Genomic DNA, 27,372 nt, shown 5'->3' on the forward strand with positions numbered 1-27,372 from the left:
TCCTGTTGTCTCTGCCTAGATCCGTTCTGTTAGTGTCAAAACACTTTAAGACACAAAGAGAAAAAGCACACACAAACCGCGATCTTGTAGACCCCTAGAACATAAAATATTGCTTCCCCCCAGTAAGAACCACAAAATGGTATGGAATTAAAGAAGCATTTTAAATGAACAGCATTTTCCAGCCAAATTACTTAGCAAGTCAGTCTCTTTCAGACAGAAGCAATACACTCTTCTCTGAATTCAGAAACAATTTCATAGTAAAATAAACGTGTCAATTCCTTTTTAAAGCAATAAATATCTGTGCTTAGCTTTATACTGTAGGTAATAAAATTTCAAGATCTTTCAATCATTTTTTTAATTCAATCACCAGGGTCTTCAAATGTCATTTTTGCAACTGCATGACAACACTGGTGTTCATTCAACTTTTGTAATATAGTCCCATAACGAAAATGTAGACACCCAAGAAACCACACAGTTTTGGCACCATAGTGCTGACTATCCGAAACATTCCACTTGTTTCTTTCGACGTGCTCCTTCTGTGACCTGAAAGCTCTGGTTCCTACTAGCACCTTGGTGAGCTAGCTGGCTGGTTCCCCAGCCATAATATCATGTTTGATCTCTCCTGCCTGGAGAGGCGATAGCGTTGATTTTGTTTTTAAAGTTGGTGTCAGAGCAGCTACAAACTTTTTTCAGCATCCCTGCCTGGCTGCCAACTGGAGCTCTCTGTTCACTTCCTCACCAACTTGAACCACCCCCAAACTGAGAGTAAGCTGGAGTTAGACAGCGGCAGGAACTGACACACTTTCAAGAAGGGTTTGACACCGCAGAAAACTTTCACTTCTCCAACCCTTCCACCCAGGGGTTCTGGCCCTTCGCTCTTGCTTCCCCGCTAGAATTCCCCTCTGGGGCAGGACAAGGACAAGGACAGCAGATCGTTCGAATGACCCCGAAAGGGACCCCCAAAGCCCTCTCCCCTGGACTCATGGGCTGTTCTTTACACAAAAGAGCCGGGCCAGCTTGAAAAGCAAAGGGGACAGCGTCGCGGCCCTTCTCCTGGGTGCCACCCTCCACCGCGCCCGCAGACCCTGTCTCCAGCCGCCCGAGCAGTCTCCACTGGAGGCTTCCTGCCCCCAACCCGGCCAGACAAAGCCTCGGCAGCCGGGCCGGCACTTCCGAGCCTCCGGACTCGGGACGCCGCGCTCTTACCCTGGCCTCATCCAGAGTGACGCCGGCGCCACCGCTTCCCCCGGCCTTGGCGGCGGGGCAGCTGGCGGCGCGGGTCTTGGAGGAGCGGGTCCGAGAGGAGATGAAATGGCTGCTGCCTCCGGTCGCCCCAGGCTCTGCTCCGGCCCCAGGCCCAGGCCCGGGACCAGGAGACTTGGACCCGAGAAGGCGGAGAGAGCTCTTCCGGGTGTTCACCATGGTCCAGCCAGGGGGACGGAGTCCACGCCGCGCCCGGGAGAGCCGAGCAAGGCCGGCCCGCCGGCCGGTCAGTCAGGGCCAGCGGAGCCGAGCCGGGCAGTGAGAGACGAGCCGGTCCGGAGCGTGCAGAGCGCAGACGAGCACAAGAGAGAGCCGGGCAGAGGAAGGGAAGTCGGCGTGAGCAAGCGGCGAGCGGGAAGCGGGGGCGGTGCTGCAGGCGGCAGCACAGACACTCCGCCGGCTTCGCCCTCCTCAGCGGGAGCTGAGCGGAGCCGCCATTTCTACCCCTTTCTCTCCCGTTCTCGCTCTCGAGCTCCGTGCGTCAGGGCTCCAGCGCCGCAGGGCCAACGAGACCGCTTCCGGCCGCAGCCGCGGCGGGGCGCTGCGAGGCCAGCCAGCCCTTCCCGGCAGCTCTCTCCTCTCCCCGCGGCCTCCAGCTGCCCCGCCCCCGGCGCGGCGTCAGCGCTCGGCGGCCGGGGAGCGACGCTCTGGGCTGTCAGCTCGATGGTTTCCAGGTCTCCGCTACCGCAAGGCTGGGGGGACCAGAAAAGCCAGACTGATCAGGACGAGTTCGGGCGTGGACTTGGGCCAGAAGCTCTCGTGCCCAGCCAGGCCTGGACGGCCCCAGACCCCACCGTCTCCCCCGTGGCCTGGATGGAGCAGGGGACGGCCGGCGAAGGCGCGGGGTGGAAGGGGAGCGGCGACGAAGTCGCGAGGAGCTGACTGGGAATCCCCGAGCTACCCGAGGCAAGACACTGAACTTGAGTCGCACTTTTCATGCCTGTAAAAATGAGAATGACAGCTGTGATAAAAAATTGATCTGGGCGGTATCTGGAACGTGGTAAGCTTAAGATGAAAAGGGTGGGGGGCGGGAAACACCACGCTAGAACCCTGCGTCTTTAAACAAAGCGAGGCAGGGTCGTTTTCTATCCCCTTAGCCAGATCTAAGGCGGAGTCAAAGAATGAGTTCCCTCTAAGAGCCGCCTCTATCACCGCCCCCTGCCCCTGGCCCGCTGAAGAATTAGAATTCAAAAAGCTGAGCCCAAAGATATAACATTTGCAATTTAACTTCCAAAGAAAAAAAAATTAAGCCACACAATTCATATGAAAAGCTCTGCTGCAGGCCGGGTGCGGCGGCTCACGCCTGTAATCCCAGCACTTTGGGAGGCCGGGGTGGGTGGATCACCTGAGGTCAGGAGTTCGAGGCCAACCTGACCAACATGGTGAAACCCTGTCTCTACTAAAAATACAAAAAAATAGACGGGTGTTGTGGCGGGCACCAGTAATCCCAGCTGCTCGGGAAGCTGAGGCATGAGAATCACTTGAACCCAGAAGACGGAGGTTGCAGTGAGCCGAAATGACGCCACTGCGCTCCAGCCTGAACGATAGAGCCAGACCCTGTCTCAAAAAAGAAAAAAATAAGAAAGAAAGAAAAGGAAGAAACGTAAGGAAGGAAAAAGAAAGGAAGAAAGGAAGGAGAGAAAAAACTTTGCTGTAAAGTAGGAATTAGGTTCATTTCAAAAATTCACAATACAGGTCGGGAGCAGTGGCTGAGGCCTGTAATCCCAGCACTTTGGGAGGCCGAGGCAGGTGGATCACTTGAGGTCAGGAGTTCGAGACCAACCTGACCAACATGGTGAAACCCCATGTACTAAAAATACAAAAAATTAGCCAGGTGTGGTGCCACATGCCTGTAATCCCAACTACTTAGGAGGCTGAGGCAGGAGAATCGCTTGAACCCCGGAGGCAGAGGTTGCAGTGAGCTGAGATCGTGCCACTGCACTCCAGCCTGGGTGACAGAATAAGACTCCGTCTCAAAAAAAAAAAAAAAAAAAAAAATTCACAGTACATTAGACATAGCCTACTGGTTATTGGGCAGAAGTTTATTAAACTCTTTATTAAACTAAGAAAAATTGAAGACTCAAGAAACGTCCTGAAAATGACCAAATGGCATCAAACTTAGAGCATTCTGGCCATCTAAGCTCCCAGTCATTCCAAAAAACTGTACGACACTGGGAATGAGAATGTTTTTTTCTGTTTGGGAACCAGTATGGATTCCAGAATAGATAAATCCTTCTGACACAATTTGCATGCCACATCCTCTCCTGGATACTTCACCTGCCACTTAGAGCTGGCATCTTAATGGGTGTGGATTCCTCATAATGGAACCATACCTGGATTTTCCTGGGTCAGGTAGCCATCACATCCATGAGCAGAATAAACAAGTATCAATTCCTGTGGAAAGAGACTGGTTTCGGCCAGGCACTGTAACTCGCACCTGTATTCTCAGCACTTAGAGGCCAAGGTGGGAGGATGGCTTGAGACCAGCCTGGGCAACATAGTGAGATCCTCTCTCTACCAAAAAGAGAGAGAGACAGGGTCTCGCTCTGTCACCCAGGCTAGAGTGCAGTGGCACAACCTCAGCTCACTACAGCCTCGACCTCCCAGGCTCAAGCGATCCCCCTGCCTCAGCCTCCCCAGTCGCTGAGACTACTGGGTGTGGTGCCTGTGGTCCCAGCCACTCCTGAGGCTGAGGCGCCATCAATCACTTGAGCCCAGGATGACCAGGCGACAATGAGCCAAGTTCATGCCACTGTACTTTAGCCTGGGTGACAGAGTAACACCCTGTCTCAGAAAAGATTTTTTAAAAAGGGTAGGGTGCAGTGGCTAATGCCTGTAATCTCAGCACTTTGGGAGGCCAAGGCTGGCGGATCACTTAAGGTCAGGAGTTCGAGACCAGCCTGACCAACATGGTGAAACCCCATTTCTACTAAAATTACAAAAAATTAACTGGGCATGGTGGCAGATGCCTGTAATGTCAGCTATTCGGGAGGCTGAGGCAGAATAATCGCTTGAACCCAGGAGGTGGAGGTTGCAGTGAGCTGAGATTGCACCACTGCACTCCAGTCTGGGCAACAGTGCAAAACTCCATCTCAAAAAAAAAAAAACAGGCTAGTGTCCTGCAGAGGTGTGTGGTATGCAAATTATATACAAAGGATTTGTGTGCTTTCCTCCTTTGTTTTTGTTTGTTTGTTTTTGTAGTCCTAAATTGGGAAGGCCAAGTTACCATAACCTATACCATTTACTATCAACAAATGTTAACCTTATTTATTTATTTGAGATGGAGTCTTGCTCTGTCGCTCAGGCTGGAGTGCAGTGGTTCGATCTGGGCTCACTGCAACCTCCACCTCCTGGGTTCAAGCGATTCTCCTGCCTCAGCCTCCCAAGTAGCTGGGGCTACAGGCGTGTGCCACCACGCCCGGCTAATTTTTTGTAGTTTTTAATAGAGATGGGGTTTCACCGTGTTTGCCAGGATGGTCTTATCTCCTGACCTCGTGATCTGGCTGCCTCCGCCTCCCAAAGTGCTGGGATTACAGGCCTGAGCCACTGAGCCTGGAGGTAACAAAAGTTAATTTTAAATCCAACTAAGCTTGAGCCTAGGAGTTTGAGACCAGCCTGGGCAACATAGTGAGACCCTGTCTCTAGAAAATATGTAAGTAAATAAATAAATCCAACTGGTATTAGGTACTCTGCTAGGCCAGGAAATACACAGATTTTTAAAAATCAAGAACATTTAAACATTCTCAAAGAGGCGGGCGCGGTGGCTCACGCCTGTAATCCCAGCACTTTGGGAGGCCGAGGCGGGCGGATCATGAGATCAGGAGTTCAAGAGCAAGATCAGGAGTCAAGAGCTTGCTGTGAGCTAAGATAGCCTCACTGCACTCCAGCCTGGACAACAGAGCGAGACTCCGTCTCAAAAAAAAAAAAAAATCCTGAAAGAACACACAAACATAGAGGGAATGAATAAGATAGGGAAGAAACCGGTAAACTGCAATACAATGTGATAAGAATGAGGCAGAGGCCATTAATTCCAGCAGGGATTTTAGGGAAAACCTCTGAGAGATAATGAACTCTGAGATATGTGTTGAACCCCAAAATTGTAGATAAAAGAAAGAAAGACTTGAAAAAGATATGGCCAAGCAAGGTGACTCAGGCCTATAAATCCTAGCACTTTAGGAGGCTGAGGTGGGAGGATGGCTTGAGCTCAGGCGTTCAAGACCAGCCTGGGCAACATAGTGAGACCCCATCTCTATAAATTAAAATAAAATTTAAAAAGAAAGAAAAAGGGCTGGTTGCAGTGGCTCATGCCTGTAATCCCAGAATTTAGGGAGGCTGAGGTAGGAGAATCTCCTGAGCTCAGGATTTCAAGACTAGGCTGGGCAACATAGTGAGACCCCATCTCTATAAATTAAAATAAAATTTTTTTTAAAAAGGAGGCCAGGCGCAGTGGCTCACGCCTGTAATTCCAGCACTTTGGGAGGTTGAGGCAGGTGGATCATGAGATCAGGAGTTCAAGACCAACCTGGCCAAGATGGTGAAACCCTGTCTCTACTAAAAATACAAAAAAAAATTAGCTGGGTTTGGTGGTGGGCACCTGTAATCTCAGCTACTCTGGAGACTAAGGCAAGGAATTGCCTCAGATTGCAATGAGCCAAGATCACACCACTGCACTCCAGCCTGGGCGACAGAGTGAGATTGCATCTCAAAAAAAAGGGGGGCTGGGCACAGTGGCTCTTGCCTGTAACCCCAGCACTTTGGGAGTCCAAGGCAGGCAGATCACTTGAGGCCAGGAGTTCAAGGTCAGCCTGGCCAACATGGCGAAACCCCATCTCTACTAAAAATACAAAAATGAGCTGGGCATGGTGGTGCATAACCTATAATGTAATCCCAGATACTCAGGAGGCTAAGGCATGAGAATCACTTGAACCCGAAAGGTGGAGGCTGCAGTAAGCCAAGACCTCACCACTGCACTCCAACCTAGGCAACAGAGTGAGACCCTGTCTCAGAAAGAAAATTAAGAAAAGAAAAGAGATATGGAAGAGTTGCCTGTTTTCTACAGTACATACTAGAGGAAATAACTAAAACGCTGGTTAAATATTTTTTGAACTTTAAAAAAAAAACCCTGCAGTACATGTAAGAGGTGGCAAGATACTAAGAAATGCTCAGATCAAAAGCTAAGTCACAGCAGGAACCCAGGACAAGTAAGCAAGGCTCTGAAGACAGCTTTCATTTCCAATGCATTTGCTCAACCCCAGAGAATTTGACCTATTTTCTCTGCTTTAAGAAATGCAAGGCCGGGCACAGTGGCTCACGCCTGTAATCCCAGCACTTTGGGAGGCTGAGGTGGGTGGATCATGAGGTCAGGATTTCGAGACCAGCCTGACCAACATAGTGAAACCCCGTCTCTACTACAAATACAAAAATTAGCCAGGCATTATGGCAGGTGATTGTAATCCCAGCTACTCAGGAGGCTGAGGCAGGAGAATCACTTGAACCCGGGAGGCAGAGGTTGCAGTGAGCCGAGATCACGCCATTGCACTCCAGCCTGGATGACAGAGCGAGACTCCGCCTCAAAAAAAAAAAGAAAAAAAAAAGCAGGCCAGGTGTGGTAGCTCATGCCTGTAATCCCAGAACTTTAGGAGGCTGAGGCAGGCAGATCAAGAGGTCAAGAGTTCGAGACCAGCCTGCCAACATGGTGAAACCCCATCTCTACTAAAAATACAAAAATTAGCGAGGCGTGGTGGCGGGCACCTGTAGTCCCAGCTACACGGGAGGCTGAGGCAGGAGAACTGATTGAACCCTGGAGGTGGAGGTTGCAGTGAGCTGAGAATATGCCACTGCACTCTAGCCTGGGTGACAGAGCAAGACTCCACCTCGGGGGTGGGGGGAAAGAAATACAAAAGACAGTAGTAAGGCCTAAAATCTGCTAAATATATGGAATCTAATGCAGTCATCCTACCAAATCTGCTATAATAAGGATATAGCTAAGTATGAGTAAATTAGAAATAAACCCACCAACCTTCCCATCACTCATCTCCAGGAGGACTGCCCACCTTTCCCAACACTGACACTAAGAGTGGGGAGTGAGGGGGCAGGGTGTGGGGGTGGGGGTCCCTTGAAAATTAATAACGACACACTGATCAACAGGTTTACAGCCCGAATTCACTAAGGCTAGGTATGAAGATCCTCACAACAATAATTCAGGTTAAATAGATTTGAGTCAACAGTGATCCTAAGCATAAAGCAGAAGCAAACATAAATCATCTCAGACAGAATATACCTTCAACAGAAGGCACAAAAATAAAGTCCCATGAATATGATTCACAGTAAAAACAGAAAATCACAAAAGAATCATCATGACAGCCAGCAAAAAAAAACAGACAACAGAATGAGACCCACAGATTTATATTCAGATAAGTAATATAAATAAAGAGGATGGAAGGAATTATATCTAGTACTACTGAGCACTAGATATAATTATTATTAATATGCAATAACATGTATTAATACACAATAACTTACTGTATATTTCAAAATAAAAGAGTGGGTTTGGAATATTACTAATACAAAGAAACAAGACTTAAGGTGATGGGTATCCTAATTACCTTGATTTGATCATTACACATTGTATGTTTGTATAAAAATATCACATGTGCTCCCTAAATACAAACAGCTAGGCTGGACACACCGGCTCACACCTGTAATCCCAGCACTTGGGAGGCTGAGGTAGGAAGATCACTTGAGCCCAGGAGTTCAAGACCAGCCTGGGCAACATAGTAAGACCCTGACTCTACAAAAACTTAAAAAAACAATTAGCCAGGCATGGTGGTGCATGTCTGTGTTCCCAGCTACTCAGGAGGCTGAGGTAGGAGGATCATGAGCCTGAGAGGTAGAGGCTGCAGTGAGCCATGATAGTGCCACTGCACTCCAGCCTGAGAGACAGAGGGAAACCCAGACTGGAAAAAAAAAAAAAAAAACCTGTTATGTAACCATAATAATTTAAAATTAAATAAAGGAGAAATGGCTGGGCGTGGTGGCTCACGCCTGTAATCCCAGCACTTTGGGAGGCCAAGGCAGGCGGATCACAAGGTCAGGAGATAGAGACTATCCTGGCTAACAGTGAAACCCTGTCTCTACTACAAATACAAAAAAATTAGCTGGGCATGGTGGCACATGCCTGTAGTCCCAGCTACTCAGGAGGCTGAGGCAGGAGAATTGCTTGAACTCAGGAGGTGGAGGTTGCAGGGAGCCAAGATCCCATCACTGCCCTCCAGCCTGAGTGACAGAGCGAGACTCCATCTCAAAAAAATAAAATTAAATTAAAAAATAAAGGAGAGATTAAAAAGAACTAATGAGCAAAAAGTGACAAAACAAATTTTAAAAGAATGAAATAGATCTTATAAAAAGAAAAAGAATAGGCCGAGCGTGGGGGCTCACGCCTGTAATCCCAGCACTTTGGGAGGCCGAGGCAGGTGGATCACCTGAGGTCAGGAGCTCAAGACCAGCCTGACCAACATGGATAAACCCCGTCTCTACTAAAAACACAAAATTAGCTGGGCCTAGTGGTGCATGCCTATAATCCCAGCTACTCGGAAGGCTGAGGCAGAAGAATCACTTGAACCCAGGAGGCAGAGGTTGCGGTGAGCTGAGATCGTGCCATTGCACTCCAGCCTGGGCAACAAGAGCAAAACTCCGTCTCAAATAAATAAATAAATAATAAAAACAATAAAGTATTCTTAAACATGACATCAAAGCAAGAGCCATAAATTAGTTGGGCATGATGTAAGTACCTGTAGTCCCAGCCACTCAGGAGGCTGAGGCAGGAGGATCATTTGGGCCCAGGAGTCTGAGGCTGTAGTGAGCCTTGGTCACTCCACGGCACTCCAGCCTTGGCAGCAGGGCAAGACCCTGTCTCAAAAGAGAAAAAAAAAAAAAAAGCTGTACTTCCAATGGAGCTAAAGTGAGACACTGCAAGTCTATAGGGAGGCCATCAGTGAAGAGATGGTCCTGATTTGGGAGGTGTAGGATGCAATCCATGGGACTGCATCTTTAAGATCCATGAAACATTTGAGAAACACTTGAAATCAAGAGGCAAAATCAGAACTGTTGACATTAGGCCAGGAGTGGTGGCTCATGCCTATAAACCCAGCGCTTAGGGAGGCCGAGAGGGGCAGATCACCTGAGGTCAGGAGATTGAGACCAGCCTAGCTAACATGGTGAAACCCTGGCTCTACTAAAAATACAAAAATTAGCTGGGTGTGGTGGTGCGCGCCTGTAATCCCAGCTACTCAGAAGGCTGAGGCAAGAGAATCGCTTGAATGGGGGAGGTGGAGGTTGCAGTGAGCCAAGATCACACCACTGGACTCCAGCCTAGGCAACAGAACAAGACTCTGTGTAAAAAAAAAAAAAAAAAAAAAGAATTGTTTACATTAGAATTGTGCACTGTTCAGTGTGATTACTAGCACATGTAGTTATTTAAATTTCAAAAATTAAAAATTCATTTCCAGCCAGGCACGGTGGCTCATACCTGTAATCCCAGCACTTTGGGAGGCCGAGGCGAGCAGATCACGAGGTCAGGAGACCGACACCATCCTGGCTAACACAGTAAAACCCCATCTCTACTAAAAATACAAAAAATTAGCCGGGCATGGTGGCGGGCGCCTGTAGTCCCAGCTACTCGGGAGGCTGAGGCAGGAGAATGGCGTGAACCTGGGAGGCGGAGCTTGCAGTGAGCCAAGATCGCACCACTGCACTCCAGCCTGGGCGATGGAGTAAGACTCCGTCGCAAAAAAAAAAAAAAAAAACAAATTCATTTCCTCAGTTACACTACCACATTTCAAATATTCAGTAAGCAAATGTTGCTAGTAGCCAATGTGTTGGATGATGCAGAAAGAGTTCCATCATCACAGAAAGTTCTACTGGACAGTGCTGACCTAGATATTCATCTCAAGGGAAGGAAATGCTCAAAGATGCTCACTTGGTTTCTGTCCTGAACTGGATGGTTGGCAGGGCTACCAATTGGTAAAGAGGATGCAGGATGAGGAGCAGATTGCTGAGTACCACCCATCATCCTTCTATGTCAATTCAAAAAGCATTCACTGAACTCTATTATGTACCTGTGAAATAGCTACTGTGAAAAGTACTTTGGAAAGTATCTAATAAACAAATTACTCAGTCTGTACCCTTAAGGAGCTTACAGTCCTGTTTGAGTGTTTGCACTTCTAACTAAAAAGTCAACAGAGAAAGAAATTAGAAAAAGAGCAAACTAAACCCAAGCCAACAGAAGGAAATAAAGAATAGAGTGGAGATAAATAGAGAATAGAAAAACAAGGCTGGGTGTGGTAGCTCATGCCTGTAATCCCAGCACTTTGGGAGCCCAAGGTGGGCAGATCACCTAAGGTCAGGAGTTCAAGACCAGCCTGGCCAACATGGTGAAACCCTGTCTCTGCTAAAAATACAAAAATTAGCTGGGTGTGGCGGTGCATACCTGTAATACCAGCTACTTGGGAGGCTGAGGCAGGAGAACCGCTTGAACCTGGGAGGCAGAGGTTGCAGTGAGCTGAGATGGTGCCACTGCACTCCAGCCCAGCCGGAGCAACAAAGCAAAACTCTATCTCAAAACAACAACAACAACAACAACAAAAACTAAAATGGAGCAAACACCTAAATGTCAGAGCTAAAGTTATAAAATGCTTAGAAAAAAACAGAGAACTCTTCATGACATTGGATTTGGCAATAATTTCTTGGATATGACACCACAAGTACAGGCAAAACAAGAATAAATTAATTTGACCGAAATTTTAAACTTTTGTGTATCAAAGGATACTGACCCCAGAGTGAAAAGACAATTCACAGGATCAGAGGAAAGATTCGCAAATCACATATCTGATAAGGGATTACTATCCATAATATATATTTTTTAAAACCCAAAAACTCCTGTAACTCAACAACAACAACAACAAAAAAAAACTATTTGAAAATTTGCAAGGAGTTAAATAGGCATTTCTCCAAAGAAAAATATACAAATAGCCAATAGGCACATGAAAAGATACTCAACATCACTAGTCAGCAGGGAAATGCAAATCAAAACCACAGTGAGATACACTTCATACTCATTAGGGCGGGGTGGTTATAAACACACATACACATACACACACACACACACACACAATAACAAGTGTTGGGAGGATGTAGAGAAACTGGAACATTGGTACATTGCTGGTAGGAATGTAAGATGGTGCTGCCATTTGGAAAACAATATGACTGTTCCTTGAAAAGTTAAACACAGAAATACCGTATTCTACTTCTAGGTACATACTCAAAAAAAAATTGAAAGGGCCAGGCGCGGTGGCTCACACCTGTAATCCTAGCACTTTGGGAAGCGAAGGTGAGTGGATCGCCAGAGGTCAGGAGTTCAAGACCAGCCTGGTCAACATGGCAAAACCCCATCTCTACTCAAAATACAAAAATTAGCTGAGCATGGTCGGGGGGCACCTTTAATCCCAGCTACTCAGAAAAGCTGAGGTGAGAGAATCACTTGAACCCAGGAGGGGCAGGTTGCAGTGAGCCAAGATTTCACCACTGCACTCCAGCCTGGGCAACAGAGGGAGGCTGTCTCAAAAATTAAATAAATAAATAAATATTCTTACCACAATAAAACAAAAATTTTAAAAAATTGAAAGTAAGGAGTCAGATACTTGTATACTAAAGTCCATACCAGCATTATTCAAGATAGCAGAAAGGTGGAAGCAACCCAAATGGCCATCAACATACGAGTGGATAAGCAAAATGTCATATGTACATACAATGGAATCTTATTCAACCATAAATGGGAATGATAATACTGACATATGCTATAACATGGATGAACTTGAAAATAATTATGCTAAGTGAAATAAGCCAGACACAAAAGGATAAATATTGTAGGAGTCCATGTATATGAGGTATCTAGAATGGGCAAATTCATAGAGACAGAAAGTAGAATAGGCTGTGCGTGGTAGCTGAGACCTGTAATCATAGGACTTTGGGAGGCCAAGGTGGGAGGATGGCTTTGAGTCCAGGAGTCTGAGACTGAGACTGGCCTGGGCAACCTGGTGAAAATCCCATCTCAAAAAAAAAAAAAATGAAAAAAAGAAAAAGAAAGTAGAATAGAGGTTACCATGGGCTGCAGGGATGGAGGGAGGCTCTGTCTCAAAGAAAAAAAAAAAGAAAAAGAAAAACATATAGCTAACATGATACTCAATGGTGAAAGACTGAAAGCTTTTTCTCTAAAATTAGGAACAAGACAAAGAAACCCACTCATCATTTTTTGAGACGGAGTCTTGCTCTGTCATCCAGACTAGAGTACAGTGGCGTGATGTCGGCTCACTGCAACCTCCGCTGCCCGGGTTCAAGCAATTCTCCTGCCTCAGCCTCCCGAGTAGCTGGGACTACAGGCGCCCGCCACCTCGCCTGGCTAGTTTTTTGTATTTTTTAGTAGAGACGGGGTTTCACCATGTTAGCCAGGATGGTCTCGATCTCCTGACCTCGTGATCTGCCCGTCTCAGCCTCCCAAAGTGCTGGGATTACAGGTTTGAGCCACCGCGCCCGGCCCATCATTCCTTTAAAAAAAAAAAAAAAAAATTAAGTCTAGTAACGGAGTCTCACTATGCTGCCCCAGGTTGGTCTCAAATTCCTGGGCTCAAGTAATTCTCCTGACTCAGCCTCCCAAAGTGCTGAGATTACAGGTGTAAGCCACCACACTCAGCCTCTTCATTTCTATTCAACATTGTACTGGGAAGTTCTAGCTAGATCAGTTAGATAACAAAAAGAAATAAAAGGCATCCACATTAGAAAGAAATAAAACTGAGGCCAAGTGTCTTATCTCACACCTGTAATCCCAGTGCTTTGGGAAGCCCAAGCAGGAGGATAGTTTGAGGCCAGGGGTTTGAGACCAGCCTGGGCAACACAGTGAAAGTCCATCTCTACAAAAAAAAAAAAATTTTGTTTTTAATTGGTTGGGCATGGTGGCACACATCTGTGGTTCTAGCTACTCAGGACACTGTGGTGGAAGGATCACTTGAGCCCAGGAGTTCGATATTAACCTGGGTAACATAAGGAGACCCCATCTCTAGCAAATGATCAGAGCTAATAAATGAATTCAACAAAGTTGTTAGATATAAGGTCAATACACAAAATCAGTGGTATTTCCAAATACTGTCGATAAAAAAATCTAAAAAGGAAATAAACTCCTTTACAATAGCATTAAAAACAATAAAATACTCTGAAATATATTTAACCAAAGAGGTATGAGACTTGTACATGGAAAATTATAAAACACTGCTGAAAGAAATTAAAGAAGGTCTAAGTATGGTCATGTATTGCTTAACGATGGGAGTACTTTCTGAGAAATGTGTCGTGTAAGTGATTTTGTTGTTGTGTGAACATCACAGAGTGCACTTACATAAACCTGGATGGTATAGTGTACTACACATCTAGGCAACATGGCATAGCCTTGCTCCCGGGCTACAAACCTGGACAGCATGTGTATCTAAATATAGAAAAGATACAGGAAAAATATGGCCTTATAATCGTATGTGACCACCATCATATATGCTGTAAGTCATGGACCAAAATGTTATGTGGCACATGACTATAAATGGAAAAATATTCATGCTTAAGGATTTGAAGACTTTATTTATATATATATAATATATATAATATATTATGTATATTTTTTGAGTTAGGGTCTCGCTTTGCGGCCCAGGCTGGAGTGCAATGGTGCTATCTTGGCTCACTGCAACATCTGCCTCCCAAGTTCAAGTGATTCTCCTGCCTCAGCCTCCTGAGTAGCTGGGATTACAGGCACGCACCACCATGCCCAGCTAATTTTTTTGTATTTTCAGTAGAGATAGGGTTTCACCATGTTGGTCAGGCTGGTCTCGAATTCCTGATCTCGTGATCCGTTTGCCTCAGCCTCCCAAAGTGCTGAGATTACAGGCGAGAGTCATCGCACCAGGTAGAAGACTTAATATTGTTAAGATATCAATACTCCGGCCGGGTGTGGTGGCTCACACCTGTAATCCCAGCACTTTGGGAAGTCGAGGCGGGCAGATCATCTAAGGTTGGGAGTTTGAGACCAGCCTGACCAACATGGTGAAACCCCGTCTCTATTAAAAATACAAAAATTAGCTGGGCATGGTGGTGCATATCTGTAATCCAGCTACTCTGGAGGCTGAGGCAGGCGAATTGCTAGAACCTGGGAGGCGGAGGTTGCAGTGAGCTGAGATCGTGCCATTGCACTCCAGTGTGGGCAACAAGAGCGAAACTCCATCTCAAAAAAAAAAAAAAATGAGGATATCAATACTCCTCCATTTCAAAGCAGTCCCTGTCAAAATCCCAGTGGCCCCCCTCCCTTTTTTTTTTTTTTTTTTTAACAGCAGTGGAAAAGCTGAGCTAAAATTAATATGGAATTGCAAGGGACAAAACAATCTTGAAAAAGAAGAGCAAGTTGGAAGACTCGTAGTTCCTGATTTCAAAACCCACTACAAAGCTACAGTAATCAAAATAGTATGGTAGTAGCATAAAGATAAGATATATAATCAATGGAATCGAATTGAGAGTACAGAAATAAATTTATACATCCAAGGTCAATTGATTTTTGACAAGGGAAGAATCCTGTCTTCATTAAATGGTGCGGGGACCAAAAAATCGGAAGAGCTCTCGCAGAAGGGTCAAAGAAAAGTCTCTTTGCCCAAAGGGATCAATTTAACTCCTTATGCTTCAACAGACTCGGTCTCAGGAGCAGTGAGATTTGAACTCACCACGGGCTCCCAAAATTGCTGAACAGGAGATGAAGGAGGTGGTGGTGGGGGAAACGGCATGAGTCTGTAGGTGAGGATCAATCTCTGATTCCCAGCGCTAAAGACTTACAAATAAATCCCGATTTAGGCAAACCGAGACTTTATTCAGAAAGGATTATTGCAACAGGGGGGAAAAGGACTATTGCAATAAGGGCGGAGAACTATTGCAATAGGAAGAAGGACTGTTGCAATAGGGAGAATGCTGGACTATAAAATAAAAAACAAATCTGGATATACGTCAGGAGAGAGTTCAGTGGAAGATATCCAAGAAAAGGGAAAGAAACTATTGCAACTGAGAGTGGGGGTTGTGGGAGGCTACCACAACCGGGAGAACTCTCCAACCATGAGATCTGCAGCGATCTCCTGGGTCAGGCAGAAAAAGGCTTTCCTTTTACAGAGATGAGTGAACAGGGCTAGAAAGACCCGGGTGTGGGGAAGTGGGGAGAAGAATGGAGGTGGCAGCGATGAGACTACACAGATAATGTTTTCCCTGGGGTCCGTCCATTTTCGGATGAGGAGGGCTGCGCGCTGGCTGCGGCTGAGGCTCGGTCACCGTGTAGAGAGGCCGGGTGGGGGAGAGCTGCTTCACTCAAGTCCTGTCAAGTCAAGGCAGCCGGGATTTGTCCACACTGTGAGTACAGACAGGTCAGCTAACCATTTGTGAGGCGAAGAACTGGAATTTAGAGGGTCTGGGCCTGACCTTGTCACAGCTAACCACGGGGGCATCCTTGAGTCGTGACTAAGTCACATGCGGAAGGGCGTTTGCGTGTAGTAAGTCCTTTTAGGAACACGAAGCGGCCGGGCGCGGTGGCTCACGCCTGTAATCCCAGCACTTTGGGAGGCCGAGGTGTGCGGATCACCTGAGGTCAGGAGTTCGAGACCAGCCTGGAAAACATGGTGAAACCCCATCTCTACTAAAAACAAAAATTAGCCAGGCGTGGTGGCGGGCGCCTGTAGTCCCAGCTACTCAGGAGGCTGAGGCACGACAATCGCTTGAACCCGGGAGGCGGAGGTTGCGGTGAGCCAAGATCGCGCCGTTGCACTCCAGCCTGGGGGATAAGAGCGAGACTTCGTCTCAAGAAAAAAAAAAGAAAGAAAGAAAGAAGGAAAGAACAAAGGTGGGTGAGGGTTTCTTCAACGTCGCTGTTAAGGGCCACAGGGCTCAGGTCAAGTTCAACATTGTCAGAATGCAGGGACGTCTCTCCACGGCTTCAGAGTCTGAGGAAGTACCTGGGTAAGCACACGCTGGGTTCTCTGGTGAGCACACACCGAGCTGCCTGCTTCTCACCAGTCCAGGGGGGCAGCCAGCCGCCGGGCCCGTGGCGGGAAGGGGAGGCAGCCATTACCGCAGTTCCCGCCGGGACCTGAAGCGCCCGGCAGGAACAAGCCCCGCCCCTCGGCGCGCTCCCGCGCCCGCTCGCCCTCCTCGGGTCTGCGCGGAGTCGGCGTCGGCGCGCGCTTGGGCGCCTGGAGAAGACCGAGAGAGGCTGGCGGGATCTCAGCGGCGCGGCCGCGGAACCTGAGACGGTCTGGGGCGGCGGCGCTCCGGATCTGAAGGGCTCCAGCCAAACGGAGCCCGCGGCCAAACGGTGCCCGCGGTGCCTAAGCTGAGTGAGGCCGAGGCCGGGAGGCCGTGCCCGGAGGTGAGCGTCCTGGGGCCGCACCGCGTCCAGTGGGGTGAGGGCGGGGCGGGGCGGGGCGGCCGCCTGCCGAGTGGGGCCGAGGGGTCGCGGCCTGTGGCCGGGTCGCCGCGGATCGTCGGTGTCGGGGGAGTCTCGCTCCGGAGGGCCGCGCGTTTGCGATTCGGGAAGTGGCACGGGCGGCGGAGCCCGGGCCAGGCTCCTGCCCAGTCCAGGTGAGCAGCGACCCCGAGCCCCTGCGGCTTGACTCGCCAGCTAGCTGAAGGCACAGCTCCCGGTTCTCTCGCAGGGCGTTCCGAAACTTGGAGTTATGCGCTACACAATGTTTCTATTTTCAAAGGCGAACGCTGCACGATTGCGGTCCAGTGATACAAAGTATGCCTATTAGTGACTTCACCCGTCTCCCACAACTCACTTTCTCTGATGTTTTGAAGGCCTGCTGTTCGCTGATTTCACATTTCCTTATTTTCTTCTTTGTGCCTTTTTTTTCCCTTTTCGCTGCCTGTAATAAAAAAGTTTATTACTTGTCAGCAATGATGAATGTTCGTGTGGAGTCCAGCGTTGGTTCCTATGTACGTAATTTGAGATAAGTAAAGATAGGAAACTGCGGATTTGTTTTGATGCGAATGCAGAAAAGAATGTGGTAGTATGAAGTCTGCCCGGTTGTAGTTTGTTTTTAGGGGGGAAACTCTTTAAAAATTCATGTTGTGTCTTCTGTCTAAATATGCTGAAAGTCGGATTTATTTAAAAGGCAGTTAAATTCAGTGAATTAAGAGTATCTTTGTATAATACTAACGTTAGTGCTAGGCACTGACGGAGTCCAAAAATGTGTAAAAAATGTGTGCGGGAAGAGGGAGTGGTTAAGCACACTAACGATATGAGGCTGACTGCAGCGCGGTATTAAGCTCACACACACTGAGCAGTTGTTTTCAGCTGGACACTGTGGAGGGTGCTTTACTTGCATTTTAATTTAATAATGTATAATAATAATTAGCATAGACTTGATTTAATATTTTTTCATTCAAAAAAATTTAGTACCTACTGTGTACTGAGTGCTAAGGATTTGATAGTGACAATTACAGACTCTGCCTTTAGACTATACAGTGTCGTTGGGCAAAACAAATATTAAGAAAATAATCAGGGCCCTGAGCGATGGCTCACGCCTGTAATCCCAGCACTTTGAAAGGCTGAGGTGGGCGGATCACCTGAGGTCAGGAGTTACAGAGCAGCCTGGCCAACATGGTAAAACCCCATCTCTCTCTACTAAAAATACAAAAATTAGCTGGGCGTAGTGGGGGGCACCTGTAATCCCAGCTACTCAGAAAAAAACTAAGGCAGGAGAATCGCTTGAACCCGAGAGGCGGAGGTTGCAGTGAGCCGAGATGGTGCCACTGCACTCCAGCCTGGGTGACAGAGCGGGACTCCATCTCAAAAAATAAAATAAAATAAAATAAATAGTCACGCAAATAAATGCCAATAAGCCAAGACAGAGGCTAAAACAAAGAATGTAAGTTGTTTGTGAGAGAAGGTAACAGGGGGACTTATCCCAGCTGGGAAGGTTTTCCTAGGAAAGTAATCTTTGAGCTCAGATATTAGGGATAAATAGGAATTAGGGGAAGATGATTCCCAAAGGAGAGAAGAAAGGCTCAGGCAAAGGAAATAGATGGCATGGAGGCTAGGGAAGATGGTCATTTCAGGAACTTCAGCAGTTGGTGTGTGGGAAGCAAAAGGGTGCTGTGATAAAGTAGGTTAGGGCCAGAGAGATGATGCAGGGCTTTTTTTTTTTTTTTTTTTTTTTTTTTGATACAGAGTCTCACTCTGTCGCCCAGGCTAGAGTGGAGTGCAGTGGCACGATCTCTGCTCACTGCAACCTCTCTCGGGTTCAAGCAATTCTCCTGCCTCAGCCTCCCGAGTAGCTGGAACTATAGCACGCCACCATGCCCGGCTAATTTTTGTATTTTTAGTAGAGACGGGGTTTCACCATGTTTGGGAGACTGGTCTTGAAATCCTGACCTCTGGTGATCCACCCTCCTTGGCCTCCCGGAGTGCTGGGATTACAGATGTGAGCCACCACGTCCAGCTGATACAGGGCCTTTTAAGCAATGTTAAGGATTTGGGATCAGCTTTTTCTGTTTCTTTTTCTTTTCTTTTTTTTAGCTTTTATAGAAAAATTTTCAAACCACTCAAATGTAGGGAGAAAACAGTACAATGAACTCTCCTGTAATATTACCCAAATGACTTGGACATTTTTCTAACTAATAGGAAGTCATTTAAAGGTTTAACTTAGAAAAAAAAAATTACAGCAGGATAAGTCCTACAAACAACTTTTTCTTTTCTTTTTTTTCTTTTTTTTTTTTTTTTGAGACGGAGTCTCGCACTGTCACTCAGGCAGGAGTGCAATGGTGCAATCTCTGCTCACTGCAACCCTGCCTCCCAGGTTCAGGCAATTCTCCTGCCTCAGCCTCCTGAGTAGCTGGATTACAGGCATGCACCACCATGCCTGGCTAAATTTTTTGTATTTTTGGTAGAGACGGGGTTTCAGCTGGTCTTGAACTCCTAACCTCAAGTGATCCGCCCACCTCGGCCTCCCAAAGTGCTGGGATTACAGGCATGAGCCACCCTACCTGGCCAACTTTTTATTTCAAAAAGTCGTCCTGACTACTGTGTAGAAACTAGATTAGATGGGGACAAGAATGGAAATGAGGAGACCACCTAGAGTTGATGGTGGTTGGGACTAGAGTTGTGGCAATGAAGGCATTGCAAATTTAAGAGTACCTAACTGATCTCTTCTCATGTTAATAATTTTATATTCACACCTATTGGAGAAATCATGGAAGGTTTTCAAAAGGAGTCGTATTTATTTATTTATTTGAGATGGAGTTTTGTTCTTGCCACCCAGATTGGAGTGCAATGACTCAATATTGGCTCATGGCAACTTCTGCCTCCCGGGTTCAAGCAATTCTCCTGCTTCAGCCTCGCAAGTATTTGGGATTAGAGGTATGCACCACCATGCCCATCTAATTTTGTATTTTTAGTAGAGAGAGACAGGGTTTCACCATGTTGGTCATGCTGGTCTCAAACTCCCAACCTCAGGTGACTGCCTGCCTTGGCCTCCCAAAGTGCTGGGATTACAGGTGTAAACCACCATGCCCAGCTAAGGGAGATTGTATTTAAAATGGGCTTTGCACTTCCATCCAGACCGGAACCCAAGATGGCTGCACTCTTGCTGAGACATGTTGGGGTCATCATTGCCTCTGAGCCTGCTTTAGCCCTCAGCTCTGTATAAGAAACGCTGTCCCTTTGGGAACCATGGCCAAAGAAGAGATGGAGTGGTTCTGGAATAAGAACACGAGTTCAAACCATCCCGTATCTCCCCACGTCACTATCTGCAGTTGGTCTCTTCCCACAGCAATGTCCATCTGCCACCATGGCACTGGTATTGCTTTGAGTGCAGGCGTCTCTTTTTTTTCGCATGTCGACCTTGTTACTCCCTGGGAACTTTGAGTCTTATTTGGAACTCATTGGTCCCTGTGTCTGGGGCCAGTACTGATCGACACAACTAAGTTTGCACTCGTCTTCCCTCTCATGTATCATACCTGGAATGGGATCCAACACTTGACATGGGACCTAGGAAAAGGCCTGAAGATTCTCCAGCTATACCAGTCTGGAGTGGTTGTCCTGGTTCTTACTGTGTTATTTGTAGGGCTGGCAGCTGTGTGAAGAGCTGAGGTTTCCAGCATCATCTTCCTACATATTATATTCACCCGTCTTTCTGTTTGTCACTCTTGTCTCCAGCCTGGGAAAAGTTCTCCTTATTTATTTAGATCCTTTTGTGCTTTCAGGTCCCCTTGGAACAGTAGAGTACCTTCTATACCATAATAGTGGGAAAGGGTCTAGTTTTCCCCTTGTTTCTAAAGATGGGGTGGCTGCAAAAACTCCCCTTTTCTTGCCCACAGCTTGCCTAATCTGGGCCTAGAAGCAGTTATTCTCTCTCCATATTGGGCTTTGATTTGTGCTGAAGGTCAGCTTTTGGCTCCTTCCTGGGATATTGGAAACAATGCCAGCTCTGTGGCTTCGGCCCTGGGGACTGGGGGTGAGGCTTTGGGTGGCACTGCCTGTGAGTTGCTGGCTTAAAGGACAATTCTGTTCATTGGTGAGAGCCAGGCCATTAACACCTACACAGTGTTACTGAAAGAAGAGAGGTGGGAGTGGAGCGGAATTAGTCTATCCCAGCTAGAGAGAGATAAAGAGGGCTAGTTAGTTCTTGGAGCAGCTGCTTTGCGGGGAAAATATGTAGCTTTTGACACAAGAGGAAGATCCAGAAAATTATTGAATATATTAAAGGTTATTTCTTTTTCTTGCGTTTCCAGAAAAGCCTCTTAATTTTATGCTTTCTCATCCAAGTCATGTACCATTTTTTTCTGAAATTGAATTAAAATACTTATTTTAAAAAACGGGGCGGGGGGGCCCTTTGTGACATAACATAACATTTCAGTATGGAGCCCTGGAATGAGAATGTCCTGGAATGAGAATGTCTTGGTCAGCCCTGGAATGACTCAGTAAGTAACCTTGCCAGTCTCTGCCTAAGTGTCACCTTTCCCATAGGATTTTCTCATTTAAATTACTGTTGTCACTACCACTTTGGTCCTTGGAGTATTTATCCCATTAAAAATTTCTAGGAAAGGACAAAAATATATTTGTTTCATTACTATGATTACAGCTAAAATAAGCTGAAACTTTCCAAAAGATTTCATTTTCTATCACTTAGTATGTTGTAAACCAGAATTCACAAAATATACAAATGAACTGTCTTTTAAGTATTTGGTTCTGATGCTATCATAGTTAGTTGCTCTTGGAGGCTTGGGGGTCTAATCACATTTCATAGAAGATCTAAGTAAAAGGACCCCAACATGGAAATGTGATCCATTGGTTTCTTTTCCCTCATATTTAATAGCTGGAATGGCCTTATCTTTAAAAAGAAACTTAAGCTTCTGTATAAAGATAGCATGTCTGGTTGTATAATACCTTGATACAAATCCATAATCTAAAAAAAAGTGGCCAGTTTTTTGTTTTTACATTTTTTCCTCCTCAGATTCCTTTTGACCATTAAATATATGTTTAAAAAAATAAAATTGTAATATGCAATTTTTAATTGTTAATTATCCATTTAATTTTTTTTTTTTTTTTTTTTTTTTTTTTTTTTTTTTGAGACAGAGTCTCACTCTGTCACCCAGGCTGGGCTGGAGTGCAGTGACATGATCTCAGCTCACTGCAACCTCTGCCTCCCAGGTTCAAGCAATTTTCGTGCCTCAGCCTCCCGAGTACCTAGGGATTACAGGTGTGTGTTCCCACACCCGGCTAGTTTTTGTATTTTTAGTAGACACAGGGTTTTGCCAGGTTGGCCAGCCTGGTCTCAAACTCCTGACCTCAAGTGATTCACTCCCTGGGCCTCCCAAAGTGCCAGGATTACAGGCATGAGCCACTGTGTCCAGGCACATTTAATTCTTTTTTTTTTTTTTTTTCAAGACAGAGTTTCACTTTGACACTCAGGCTGGAGTGCAGTGGTGCAATCTCAGCTCACTGCAACCTTCGCTTCTGGGTTCAAGCAATTCTCCTGCCTCAGCCTCCTGAGTAGCTGGGACTACAGGCGTGCGCCATCATGCCTGGCTAATTTTTTTATTTATTTTTTTTAGACATAGTCTCACTCTGTCTCCAGGCTGGAGTGCAGTGGCGCGATCTCGGCTTACTGCAACATCCGCCTCCCGGGTTCAAGTGATTTCCCTGCCTCAGCCTCCTGAGTAGCTGGGACTACGGGCGCGCATTGCCACACCTGGCTAATTTTTTTTGTATTTTAGTAGAAACGGGGTTTCACCATGTTGGCCAGGATGGTCTCCATCTCCTGACCTTGTGATCCACCTGCCTTAACCTCCCAAAGAGCTGGGATTATAGGCATGAGCCACCGCGCCCGGCCAATTTTTGTATTTTTAGTAGAGATGGAGTTTCTCCGTATTGGCCAGGCTGGTCTTGAACTCCTGACCTCAAGTGATCCACCTGCCTCGGCCTCCCCAAGTGCTGGGATTCAGGCGGGAGCCACCGCACCCAGCCCTATTTAGTTCTTAATATGCAGTTTTTGTATTTAGATTCTTATATACGTACTTAAAATTTTTATTTATTGATTTTAAAAAGAAATCAGTCTCCCGAGCCAGAATAGTCTCAAACTCCCAATTTATTGATTTTTTTTTTTTTTTTTTTTTTTTTTGAGACAGGGTCTCACTCTTACCCAGGCTGAAATTCAGTGGCACAGGTATAGTTCACTGCAGCCTTAAACTCCTGGACTCAGGCAACTCTCCTGCCTCAGCATCCTGAGTAGCCAGGACTACAGCCATGTGCCGTGATGCCCGGCTAATGTTTTTATTGGTAGTAGAGACAGGGTCTCGCTGTGTTGTAGGCTGATCTTGAACTCCTAGCATCAAGTGATTCCCACCACCTGAACCTCCTCAAGTGCTGAGGTTACAGGCGTGCGCCACTGTGCCTGGCCTAATGTAAGCATTTTAAAATACCACATTCTTAGTAGTCCAAATCTATTTTGACTGGATTTTCCTGTTAGTGGACACGTTCCATAAAACTCAGTTTTCTCTGTCTCCTGACTGATTTCATCACTGTACTTTTTGGGATAATATTTGAGAAGATGTTTGGTAAACTGTGATATACTATATCAATGTAAGATGATGGTGATAGTTGGAAGTAGACTGAAGAAAAATGAAGGCAGTTCTTTTCATCTATTCATTCTTGTGCCAACTTTATGCTGATAACTTGGGTATTTGTCAGATGGCTCTTTTTATTCTCTGCAGTATAGTAGGTGACTTAGGTTCATTCATGTCATATGACTGTGATACATTTGTGGCAGCTCACTCAATTGATATAAATAAATTTTACCTGGTTCATTTGCATATTACTAAATTTATTGTAGAAAATGCCTGTGGTAATGGTGACTTTGGTGTCTCCATGTTAAAATTAATTTTTACTTCATAATTCTATGCCATGTTTACATTTAGTAATTCAGTATATTTTTTCCTTATAAGTCCATAAAATTGTGCTAATAGAAACTGTGTCTGTCATACTGATACTGACACTTTTATCATTAGTTTTAAATCAATGCCTTGCACACCTTGATGAGTGGTTCAATAAGTATATAAAAAAATTTTTTTAAGGTTTTTTTTTTTTGAGATGAAGTTTTGCTCTTGTTGCCCAGGCTTGAGTGCAATGGCACAGGCTTAGCTCACTGCAACCTCCTCCTCCCAGGTTCAAGTGATTCTCCTGCCTCAGCCTCCCAAGTAGCCAAGATTACAGGCACCCACCACCATGCCTGGCTAATTTTTGTATTTTTAGTAGAGACAGGGTTTGACCATGTTGGCCAGGCTAGTGTGGAACTCCTGGCCTCAGGTGATCCGCCTGCCTCGGCCTCCCGAAGTGCTGGGATTACAGGCATGAGCCACTGTACCAGGCTTTTAAAAAGTTTAATTCATGAAATCAGAAGTAAAATTTCACAATCATGTCAAAATCAGGACTTTTTAGATTAAGTCTGAAGATGTTTCTTTTTCTTTTTTTTTTTGAGGCAGTGTCTCACTCTTGTTGCCCAGGCTAGAGTGGTGCAGTGGCGCGATCTCGGCTCACTGCACCCTCCACCTCCCGGTTCAAGTGATTCTCCTGCCTCAGCCTCCCCAGCAGCTGGGATTACAGGCGCCTGCCACCATGCCTGGCTTATTTTTGTATTTTTAGTAGAGATGGGGTTTCACCATGTTGGCCAGGCTGGTCTTGAACTCCTGACCTCAGGCGATCCGCCCACCTCGGCCTCCCAAAGTGCTGGAATTACAGGCGTGAGCTTGAAGATGTTTCTTACCAATCTTTATAACAAATTATGATGGGGGATGAGGAAAGAGAAAGGAGCATAACGCTATTGTATTCTTAGTATCTTCTTTAGTCCTCAGAACAACCTGAGGGGGATAATTATGTCCATGCTATAAGTTAGGCAGCTGGGACTCAGAGAAGCTAAATGACGTATGTAAGGTTACCTAGCTCAAAAGTGATGTAGCCATTATTCCCGTAAAACTCAGTTTGAATTCAAGGTCTATTCTATCTTCATTCTCTTTTGCTGTCATAAAACAAGTAAAAACAATTTGTCAGTAGCTTATAATTGTAAAATGATGGAAAAAAGTATTTGTAATTTCCTAGACAACAGTAACCTATTATTGGAAACTTCGTGAATCCTTTAAGGAAGACTACTCTTGTAGCTTTTTTTTTTTTTTTTCCAGACAGAATCTCTCTCTGTCACCCAGGCTAGAGCACATTGGTGCTATCTCCCCTCCTGCAACCTCTGCCTCCCAGGTTCAAGTGATTCTCCTGCCTCAGCCTCCTGAGTAGCTGGGACTACAGGCGTGCGCCACCACGCCTGGCTAATTTTTTTTGTAGAGACGGGGTTTCACCATGTTGGCCAGGCTGGTCTCAAACTCCTGACCTCAGGTGATCCACCCCCCTCAGCCTCCCAAAGTGCTGGGATTACAGGCATGAGCCACCATGCCCAACCCTCTTGTAGCTTTTAAAAAAAAATTTATTTGCCAGGCGTGGTGGCTCATGCCTGTAATCCCAGCACTGTGGGAGGCCGAGGTGGGCAGATCATGAGGTCAGGAGATCGAGACCATCCTAGCTAACACAGTGAAACCCTGTCTCTACTAAAAATACAAAATATTAGCCAGGCATGATGGTACGCACCTGTAGTCCCAGCTACTCGGGAGGTTGAGGCAGCAGAATCACTTGAACCCAGGAGGTAGAGGTTACACTCCAGCCTGGGCAACAGAGCGAGACTTCGTCTCAAAAATAAATAAATAAATAATAATAATAAAAATAAATGTATCTGTAGCTGGGTACGGTTACCCATGCCTATAATTCTAGCACTTTGGGAGGCCAAGGCAGGCGGATCACCTGAGGTCAGGAGTTCAAGACTAGCCCAGCCAATGTGGCGAAACCCCATCTCTACTAAAAATACAAAAATTAGCCAGGTGTGGTGGCATATGCCAGTAATCCCAGCTACTCAAGAGGCTGAGGCAGAAGAATCGCTTGAACCCAGGAAGCGGAGGTTGCAGTGAGCCGAGATCTCGCCTGGGCGACAGAGCAAGACTCTATCTCAAAAAAAAAATATATATATATATATGTATGTATAAATTTGTAGGGTACAAGTATAATTTTGTTACATGGATATATTGTATAGTAGTAAAGTCAGGGCTTTTTAATGTATCCATCACTGGAATAATTTCTCATCATCCCCCCACCCCCACCCCAAGGATGGCTACTCTTTGCTTTGCACTTGCTGCACACTGTGAGGGATACAGGAAATGTGTAAGTCATGGTACTTATCCTCAGTGATGTTAGATCTGGTAAAGAGAGTGAAAAGAAACAATAATAAGCAGTATCAGACAATATGATTTAAATGCCAAAAATCTAAATGCTTAGGAGAAGACTATTACTAAGGGTCTAATATTTCATCTTTATGGTGGAAATGGATCTTGAGCTAGGACTTAAAGGATAGTTAGGATTTGAATGCCTAGGAGGATGATGACAATGTGAACAAAGTAGTAGAATGAACATGTTATACTTTTGAGATAATAAAGACCAGATCTAAATTATGGAATTATTTTATTTTATTTTATTTTATTTTTTGAGACAGAATCTCGCTCTGTCACCCAGGCTGGAGTGCAGTGGCATGATCTTGGCTCACTGCAACCTCCGACTCCTAGGTTCCAGTGATTCTCCCACCTCAGCCTCCTGGTAGCTGGGATGACAGGCACCTGCCACCGTGCCCGGCTAATTTTTTGTATTTTTAGTAGAGACGGGGTTTCATCATGTTGGCCGGGCTGGTCTCGAACTCCTGACCTCAAGTGATCCACCCACCTCGGTCTTCCAATGTGCTGGCATTACAGGCGTGAGCCACTGCACCTGGCCTATTTTGTTTTATTTTTTATTATTTTTTGAGACGAAGTTTTGCTCTTACGCCCAGGCTGGAGTGAAGTGGCACGATCTTGGCTCACTGCAATCTCTGCCCCCCAGGTTCAAGCGATTCTCCTGCCTCAGACTCCCAAGTAGTTGGGATTACAGGCATGCACCACCATGCCTGGCTAATTTTTGTATTTTTAGTAGAGACAGGTTTCACCATGTTGGCCAGGCTGGTTTCGAACTCCTGACCTGAGGTGATCCACCCACCGTGGCCTCCCAAAGTGCTAGGATTACAGGCATGAGCCACCAGGCCCAGCCTATTCATTATTTTTTAATTGACAATAATTTTATATATTTATGGGATACATTGTGATGTTTCAGTACATATGTACATTATGGAATGGTCAAATCAGGCTAATTACCATGTCCCTCAGCTCAAATACGTACCATTTCTTTGTTGTGAGAACATTTAAAACCCATTCCTTTTGCTATTTTGAAGTATACATTATTATTAACTGTAGGAGATTATTTTGAACTAGTTGAAAATGTTGGAGAACTGCCAAGTCAAAAACAAACAGCCCCACCAGATTGTAATGTCCAAAAGAGCTGGAATCTTTATCTATTTTGTTCAACATGTATCC

The 27,372-nt window shown here is 45.9% G+C and overlaps 2 protein-coding genes and 1 pseudogene across 10 annotated transcripts in view; 2 read left to right on the plus strand and 1 right to left on the minus strand.

Annotated features, from left to right (window-relative positions):
• LOC105479837 (ATPase family AAA domain containing 2B) overlaps positions 1-1,775 on the minus strand; it is a 175,392-nt gene extending 173,617 nt beyond the window's left edge. For 3 of the 4 annotated variants that reach the window (XM_011738169.3, XM_011738168.3, XM_011738166.3), the window contains exon 1: positions 1,207-1,775. In XM_011738169.3, the coding sequence (XP_011736471.2) occupies positions 1,207-1,422 (216 nt within the window). In that variant the 5' untranslated portion in view covers positions 1,423-1,775. The remainder of the gene's footprint in view (positions 1-1,206) is intronic. The other variant, XM_011738165.3, reaches the window with a different exon arrangement.
• Positions 1,776-1,961: 186 nt separating this feature from the next.
• LOC105479840 (UBX domain protein 2A) overlaps positions 1,962-27,372 on the plus strand; it is a 66,842-nt gene continuing 41,431 nt past the window's right edge. Inside the window, exon 1 of one of the 6 annotated variants that reach the window (XM_011738172.3) lies at positions 1,962-2,263. The gene's annotated coding sequence lies outside the window, so the exon portion shown is untranslated. Of the gene's footprint in view, positions 2,264-15,725; positions 16,339-16,543; positions 16,748-16,937; positions 16,960-21,263; positions 21,304-27,372 lie in introns of those variants that run through there. The other 5 variants (XM_011738174.3, XM_071076286.1, XM_011738171.2 and 2 more) reach the window with 5 other exon arrangements.
• On the plus strand, positions 16,967-21,172 carry LOC139357787 (succinate dehydrogenase cytochrome b560 subunit, mitochondrial pseudogene; annotated as a pseudogene).

Source organism: Macaca nemestrina, chromosome 13 (assembly GCF_043159975.1).
Source record: "Macaca nemestrina isolate mMacNem1 chromosome 13, mMacNem.hap1, whole genome shotgun sequence".
Taxonomy (NCBI): Eukaryota; Metazoa; Chordata; class Mammalia; order Primates; family Cercopithecidae; genus Macaca; species Macaca nemestrina.